Raw genomic sequence first — 8,791 nt, 5'->3', positions numbered from 1 at the left:
GCTACTCAGGAGGCTGAGGCAGAAGAATCGCTTAAACACAGGAGGTGGAGGTTGCAGTGAGCCAAGATCACGCCATTGCACTCCAGCCTTACAGCCTGGGCAACAGAGCGAGACTCCATCTCAAAAAAAAAAAAAAAACAAGGAAACAGAAAAGGAGAATTGTTCAATAATCTAAGAACTAGTTCTCTTTAAAAACAAAGAAAACAAAAAGGCTACAGTTTAAGAAATCTGACAAGAAAAACAAACTAAACTAACAAAATTAGAAATGCAAAGGAGATCCAACCAGAGACATAGGTGTTTAAACTACACAACAGTACATGCTACTAAATTTGAAGGTGTGAAATTAGTGAGAAAGTAACTTACAGATATGGACTCAAAAAGTGAAAAAGGCTCAAATGATCAAAAGCAAGAAACAAATATTTTAGGGTTTATTTCAATTATAGCCTTATCTCCCTAAAAAGTCTTCTTGACAAATAATTTAAAATAAATTTTATCAAACTTAAGAAACAACCAATCCCAAAGCTACATAAAATGTTGCAGAAAACATAAACTCATAGAAAGTTACTAAATGAATTTTATGGGGTTAGTTTAACCCTGAAATCAAAACACAACAAAGGCAGTATGTCCAACTATTATGTAACCATTAAAATTAAAAATAGAAAAAACAATTGTTTAAAACTGCAACAAGGCTACTTTCTCACCCAAAACAAATGCATATACACCAATGGGAAAAATCTAAATTGCAAGATTAAGGAGTAAAATTCAACATTACTAAGAATAATTTTTTAAATAGAAAATATGCAAATAACTGAAACCAAAATGAACATCTAAATTAATGCTCAAGGCCAGGTGCGGTGGCTCACGCCTGTAATTCGGAAGGCTCAGGCAGGCAGATCACTCCAGGCCAGGAGTTCGAGATCAGCCTGGCCAATACGATGAAACCCCATCTCTACCAAAATTACAAAAATTAGCTGGGCGTAATGGTGCACGCCTATAATCCCAGCTACTAGGGAGGCCAAGGCATGAGGATCCCTTGAACCTGGGAGACAGAGGTTACAGTGAGCCGAGATCACATCACCGCACTTCAGCCTGGGTGACAAAGGGAGACTACATCTCTAAAAAATTAATTAATTAATTAACTGATGCTCAGAACACTCCAATGAAATTCAACACCTACTCCTATTAAAGACTCTAAAAACCACGAATCAAAGAAAAATCTATTTGTGTGGTTAAAAATGTCTCTTCCCAGCTGGTAAAAATAAATTAATAGAGAAAACTACAAATACTCCAAGTAAAATAAGAGCAGTTACATCAACACAAAATAAGCAGAGATTTAGACAGAGGAAGGAAAATCCCATTTGTATCAGCAACATCAACAATGAATCCATCCATAAATAAAATAGAACTTGAAAGCACGTGAAACTAACACTAACCCAAAATGTCGGATCCTAAACTTGAGGAAAATTACTTACCTTGACTGAATTATAAAAGAATAATTTTTAAAATTAGGGGGTATACTTTATGTCTAGATGGGATGGCCTAATAACATAAAGAAAAATAGCTTTAAAAGTTCTAGTGCTGTTATTAAGAGTCAAACCTTATACAGGTAGGCACTAAAGTCAGCCCGTAAAGCCTAAATTATAAAATCATACAAGAAAATGCTACTATAGCCATTAAAAAATATAATGAACATTTAGATCAGCTGACATGAGCAAATGTCTACTATAAATTGTCCTGGGGGAAAAAAACCACACAGGTGTAAACCAAAAGGTTCAGCATGATCTCACGGGTACACGTAGGTAAAGACACAAACATACAGAAATAAAGATAAACACTCTAGAGAGTAAGCAGCTGGCCACTTCCAAGCGGTGCGATCACATGATTTTGTGCATTTAGAACTTTTGCAGAAAGTCCAATATAACTTTCATAAATTTGGAAGGAAGGAAGTTTAAACGTAAAAAAGGAAAAAAAAAAAGAAATACACCAAAATATTAACACTCAATGTTTTTTGAGGTGGCTGAATTATGGCTGCTTTTTAATTGCTTTAACATACTTGTCTGTATTTTCCAAATTTTCTACATTAATCACAAAAAACAAAACTCTGTACAGAGCTGGTAAGACATGAACCAGCCGAGCGTGGTGGCTCACACCTGTAATCCCAACATTTTGGGAGGCCGAGGCGGGCAGATCACCTGAGGTTGGGAGTTCCAGACCACCCTGACCAACATGGAGAAACCCCATCTCTACTAAAAATACAAAATTAGCCAGGTGTGGTAGCACATGCCTGTAATCCCAGCTACTAGGGAGGCTAAGGCAGGAGGATCACTTGAACCCAGGAGGCAGAGGTTGCTGGGAGCTGGAGATAGCACCACTGCACTCCAGCCCGGGGAACAAGAGCGAAACCCTGTCTCAAAAAAAAAAAAAAAAAAAAAAAAAAGACGTGAACCAAAACATATTTTAAAAATTTTCATTTCGTCCCTATTGTCCTTTTGTGCTTATGCATGCCAAATTCTTGGTTATCGTCCAACCACAGTATTACTTTCAGCATTAAATTCAAATTTTACCAGCAATCATTCCAATCAGAAAGAAAAGAATAAAAGCGTTTGAACTGCTTGGACACATGTTCAGCTCAAAAAGGAAAGCCAACTTCAGTAAAGAATCATGAAAGGCGTGACTCAGGAATCTTACCGTAAAACTGTTGTTGACGTTTTTGGTACTGGATTCAGCCACGCTGGCATCTGACAGATCCACCTCATCAAATATGATTGACTGGAAAGAGACAAACACAGGGACTAAGGCACACAAAGACAAGGACATCCTTAAGCACTAGCCAGCGCTGCCCACCACACCCCCCGATCCCTACCAAGCACCCACAGAAGCTCAAGTACCTTGAAACTGTAGGATCCAATCAATAAGCCAATCCAAATTAACCCACCCACCTGCTTCTAACCAAAAGCTCGAGCTCACAGGTATAGTGCCATGATTTAAAAAAAAAAAAAAAAAAAATCTACGAACTTTGCCATTGCATTAGTGAAGAAAAAAGAGAGAGAACCAAAGCAAACAACTCAATGCTGGTATTTCTGTATTTACTACTACTGTCAACACCAGTGTTCACTTTTACATGTGAACTATGTCCTCACACAGTGTTTTAGCTGGGGGAAGGCCCCGGGGTCTGGACTGAGGATTCTGTGTCTTCCCAGCTTGTTCCTCCAGCGAGCACATGGAAGGGAAAGGTCCTGGCTAAAATAAATTCTTCTGGGGAAGAGAGACAAGTCCAAATGGAAGGGGTCTGGCCATGAAAGGAAACAAGGGAGCAGATCAGAAGGAGACTGGTCCTGGAGAGAGAGAGACACCCCAGGGCAGGCTGGGAATCAGGCCTGGGGACCTCCACCATCTCCCTTTCCATTCCCTACACGGTCACGGTCCCCCAGCACAGCCCCTGCCTGCTGTTTCCCATATACCATCCCCTCTATTCTACAATGGCTCTATGAGGAACCCTGGAGAAAATCAAACTAATTACTCAGAAAAGAGACTCAATCTTTTAAGTAAACTTCCCCCTCCCCTCGCCCCCAGAACTAACTGTAAAAGGTGTTTTCTCGTGCTTTTTTTTAAGTGAGGGAAGTGGTCAGAACCCTTTCTAAAAAAGCTGCTTTGTTCCATTTCAAATTTTAATGCAGTAACTTTCTAGAGATATGTCTCAAAATGTAAATGATTCAGATCCCAGATTTCTTAAATACCAAAATATTAGTACTGACACCAATACTGATACAAAAATACAGGTATTCAGAATCCCAGCCAACACACTGGTGTCTGAATGTCTAACACCACATCCACTTAAACATGGCAGTAATCTGTGACTTTCACTGGCTGCTCCTCCTCCAGCAGCACCCACCTGGTGCTTCTAGTTTTAAATCTACCTACAATAGGGCAACAGAAAGAAGGTTAATTGCTAGAAAGCCTAAAAATAAAGAATTTCCCATTTCTGTTCATACATCAAAAAGCTCAGCTCCTTCTACTTTCACCGGGCACAGTGGCTCTTGCCTATAATCCCAGCACCTTGGGAGGCCAAGGCAGGAGGATCACTTGAGGTCAGGAGTTAAAGACCAGCCTGGGCAATGTGGTGAAACCCCATCTCTAGGCCGGGCATGGGTGCCTCACGCCTGTAATCCCAGCACTTTGGGAGGCCAAGGCAGGCAGATCATTTGAGGTCAGGAGTTTGAGACCAGCTTGACCGACATAGTGAAATCCCATCTCTATTAAAATACAAAATATAAGCTAGGCGTGGTTGCAGGTGCCTGTAATCCCAGCTACTTGGGAGGCTGAGTCAGGAGAATTGCTTGAACCCAGGAGGCGGAGGGTGCAGTGAGCCGAGATCTCGCCACTGCACTCCAGCCTGGATAACAGAGCAAGACTCCCTCTCAAAAAAAAAAACAAAAAAATTAAAAAAGCGGGCTGGGCGCAGTGGCTCAAGCCTGTAATCCCAGCACTTTGGGAGGCTGAGACGGGCGGATCACGGGTCAGGAGATCGAGACCATCCTGGCTAACACGGTGAAACCCCGTCTCTACTAAAAAATACAAAAAAAAAACTAGCCGGGCGGGGTGGTGGGCGCCTGTAGTCCCAGCTACCCGGGAGGCTGAGGCAGGAGAATTGCTTGAACCCAGGAGGCGGAGGGTGCAGTGAGCCGAGATCTCGCCACTGCACTCCAGCCTGGATAACAGAGCAAGACTCCCTCTCAAAAATTAAAAAAAAAAAAAAAATTTAAAAAAGCTCAATATACTTAAAGAATAAAGAATTATATAATAATAAGAAGATAAAATTCATAACCCTGTGATTCCCCCCAACCTTTCTGAAAGATAGATATCCAACTTGAACGTGGCTCTTTCTGTGACCCTTTTTTTCCTTTTCCCCATTACTGATGACATTAAAGAAAAGGAAAATGAATAGAAATTAATTTTGATAAGAAATAAAACATGCCTTGAGACAAGTAAAACCTGACAGTGTGGAGTGTTACAAAACTCACTGGCAATAACAGATCTGAAAATTGAAGCTTTTCCCACACAAGGACTTAGTACCCCCAATTCCTCCCCCGGGACAGCTCCTGTGATGGCCTCACGCATGCTTTTCTGCATGGGGCCTCACCTTCGCCGTTTTGGCATAGTAAAGCGTTCGCCCTCGAAGCTTAAAGTATCTCCTTTTTGATCGCTGGAATGAATTGTTCTGTTTGGTCAGCATCCCCTCTTTGATGATGGTCTGAAAATACAGAAACATATTCATAAACTTGAGTTTTCAAGGTGCCCTTTCACTCTTCCGGCTGAAACGCACCCTGTTGTGGCAGAAACATATTCATGTCTCCAACAGAAAATATTTCTCACACTCTCAACAGACCTTGACCTATGCACAGGCCCAGCACGCTGCCAGGGGGATAGGGGGTTGCACCAATCCTTTCCTCTATGGGGCAATGTGTGCCTGTGTGGGTGGGGGTGTCAGAGGCCCAGGGTGTGCCCTGGATGCACTGGCAACATGAAGAAAGGACACTGAGGCTCACAGGGCCACAGTACGCAGCAGCTGGGAAGACACTGGGACATGGGGCCAGTGCATTCTCCAACTTCAGCATTTGGTATTTTTCAGCTATTCTTGGCCCTGTCTCTGTGTTCTCTGGCCTCCTGCCATTTCTCAGCATGCTGCTGCCAAAACTGTCTACGTCAGTGGCTCTGGGGCTCAGAAGCTCCAGGCCTGCACCCTCGGCCCAACCCACCACTCACAGGCTGGGTGTGTGCATCTGCACACACCATGAGAGGGAAGTGCCTCGGCCACAGACACTAAAACTCCTCTCAACCCGAAAATCTGATGAGTTCACCCCATAACACAAGATGTTCTCTTATAAGAATCCAGAAATGGACTCTACAGTCCACTCACCTTGGCTCAATTAAAGCCAAGAATGAAGGGGGCACTACTTCTCCCGGAGCTCCTCCCCTGCCTTACACAGCCCATGCCACCAAAACATCAAATGCGTAAGGAACTACTTGGTCATGAGACTTTCTGACGTACTCAGAGCCATTAACACAGTCAGAAAGAATAAACGACATGCATGAAGACAAGAACCTGGCTCCCAGCGTTTGCACACTATGTTACATCCCACCTCACAGAAATGCCCAGTCCACAAGGGCCTCAGCATGGAAACGGAGGGAGGCTTCCTAAAAATTCTGTTCAAAGACAAGCACATTGGTTCAGGGAAGCTTTTGCTTAATTACCTAATCCCATATAGCTCTGCACTTTACATAAATGTTTTAAACAGTGTGTGCACAAAGTTCTTAAGTAACCACAAACGCTGAAAACTCCCTAACATAAAACCAGCAAGAGCAAGACACAGGAGGCTCCTGTCCCCCATTTGTGCCAGAATGCAAGCGCAGAACACTGCACTGCCCGATCCGTCTACCGGCCATTCACAACAGGAGACAGAGCGGAACAGGGAAAGCTGCAGAAAGCCCCCACCCCGACACCCCAACAACATGTGGACGGACACCAGGACCATGCCCGGACAGCATAGCACAGGCCAATGCACAGTGCCTAGGGGTCTCCTCCTTATCCTGCAACAAGCCATCCTCACTGTGCCCTTCCTGGGTTGGGGGAAACTGGTTGCACTCACGACCACTTCCAAGAGCTTCTTGCTCACCAGCACATGCCAATCGTGGCGAAGTCTGCTTTCGGCACTGGCCCGGTGGCACAACAGCAGCCCTTTCCAACTCTAGAGGATCGGCGCAGGGGAGAGCTGCTGAAGAATCTACTGACTCATTCTTGGCTTATACATTCACCTCACACTTCTGAAAAAGGCACCCACCCTTTCCCCAGTAATTAAAGAGTGCCAGGAAGGAAAAAGAGAGGAGCCCAACATTATTCAACAATCAAGCATCCTGATGAGGCTTGTCTGCCAGAAGTGACCCTCCCATCCCCACCCGCTCCCCCAGAGACAGCAGGGATCCCCAGCAAAGAGCTAGCATCTGAGGTCCCGTCCAAAACAGAACAAGGGTGACCCAAGGCAGACAAAAAGTCCCACCCCCTGATTCTGGGAGCGAGGATACAAATCAGTCTTCACTGTGAAGGACTGGGAAATGGTATTTGTTTCCAAACATCCTTTTCAGATCCAAGTACACATGGATGACACTCATTTCAAATACATCTGCACAGAGCAATGCCATCCACAGAAGCCTAAAACATACATCACGAGACCCTTTCTCTGTTGACCTCAAAGCCCTCACTGTGAAGACATCTCTCCTGGCCCCCCATTCCTCTTCCTTACCTCTGTGCGGAAAGCAATCATTTCCATCTCTTCCCTAAATGGGCAAAAAAAAAAAAAAAAAAAAGACAACAAAACCAACAAGCCAAAACCCAGAAAAGTTAGAATAAGTTATCTTTAAAGGACAGATGCTAGAGTATTTTTTCTTGCATCTCCTGCTACACATCTCATACATAAAAGAAAAGCAAAATTAAAACACAACTCACTGCACCACATACTCTTACACACATACACGCACACACACAATCTTTCTGAGGGCGGATGAGAGTCTGCGATCTTGGGCTGCCCAAGGAGAGCTGCTGCTTTATTTATAGAACAAGAGTGCTCAGAAAAAGACTGGTGGGTTTCAGCGGAAAAGGCTGGGGAAGAGATAAAGACCATGATTTCTTTGAAGCCTTCTCAGAAACTGCATTTCTTCTCCTGATTTGCTGCTTGTGAGTACTATAGATATGCTGCAGAATATTTTTAAACATTTAGTCAAAAGCAATGAACCAAAAGTGGTCAAGAAAATAACACCCCAAAATAATGTGCTGTATTTTGCACGTGGCAGCTGTGAAAGGCACCCACAGGAAATGCTGCTCGGCTGACAAGGCCTCTCCTTGCCCCCTAGAGCAGAGTCAGGAGTGAAAGGGCCAGGCCCTTGCACAGTTCGCTCAGGCCATGCCGGGCCACCGGGCTCTTACAGTCACTTTGTTGGGTTCTATGCACAAACAAAAGGGCTAACTGTCGTTTGAGCCATCTAGGATACCCTTATTCCAATCAGAGACAAATCTGCAACACACACTGCACCGAGAAAACTCTCAAGCTCCAGTCAGAGAGAGAGCAGCAGGTAGAAAGTGAACACGCGCCCACCAGCAAACAGAGGTGAGACACTAATTCCAGTGCTGGGCTCCCCAGAGGAAGCTGGCGAGAGCACTGGGCCTGAGCTGCGGCGTGGTCCATGGCCACCCACTGACCCGACAGACATATGCCCAGCCCACAGGTCCAAGGCTACCACGTGCAGCTGTTTGCGGGGAAGTGTAAGTCTCCAGTGGTCCTTGCTGAAGAGTAAGACAGCTCTGAGAATGCCCTTGAAAAGGGCTTCAAACCAGGGGACAGAGAAAGTCCAGAACAGACTCTGTCTGAAAGGGATCAGCAGGCCCAGTCACAGGGTGAGGTTGACCCCTCTCCGACACATGGCCACGTCACCAGATGCTGGTCACTGCACTGGGCTCTGAGGGCTGCATGGGCAGGAGCTCAGACCAGAGGAGGGCAGACGTATACACACCAGAGTGCTCTGGGATGCGGGGCACAGGGCAGTGAGCAACGTCCCATAAGAGAGGCTGCCTGAACAACAGGTACCTGAGCAGGTCAGGGAGGAGGGGCTGGGCAAGCAGAGGCCCACAGCTGCTCCTTGGGGCTAGAGACAGAGCCCAGTGGTGGCTCAGAAATACACTCTGGAAAGCTGACTGTGGCCACAGTGTGGGAAAGAAGAGGGGGTGAAACGTGGAGGCTGG

The 8,791-nt window shown here is 45.0% G+C and overlaps 1 protein-coding gene across 2 annotated transcripts in view; it reads right to left on the bottom strand.

The window, feature by feature from the left end:
* The window catches only part of DGKD (diacylglycerol kinase, delta 130kDa), a 97,666-nt gene extending 90,087 nt beyond the window's left edge, over positions 1-7,579 (bottom strand). Inside the window, exons 1-3 of one of the 2 annotated variants that reach the window (XM_011952031.1) lie at positions 7,510-7,579; positions 5,141-5,251; positions 2,689-2,769 (exon numbers count right to left, since the gene is read on the bottom strand). In XM_011952031.1, coding sequence (XP_011807421.1) covers positions 2,689-2,769; positions 5,141-5,233 — 174 coding nt within the window. In that variant the 5' untranslated portion in view covers positions 5,234-5,251; positions 7,510-7,579. Of the gene's footprint in view, positions 1-2,688; positions 2,770-5,140; positions 5,353-7,509 lie in introns of those variants that run through there. The other variant, XM_011952030.1, reaches the window with a different exon arrangement.
* Positions 7,580-8,791: the final 1,212 nt, after the last annotated feature.

This window comes from Colobus angolensis, unplaced genomic scaffold, assembly GCF_000951035.1.
Source record: "Colobus angolensis palliatus isolate OR3802 unplaced genomic scaffold, Cang.pa_1.0 Scaffold33, whole genome shotgun sequence".
NCBI classification, from domain to species: domain Eukaryota; kingdom Metazoa; phylum Chordata; class Mammalia; order Primates; family Cercopithecidae; genus Colobus; species Colobus angolensis.
Note: the sequence above shows the minus strand (reverse complement) of the source record. Positions and strands in the feature narration are given on the sequence as shown.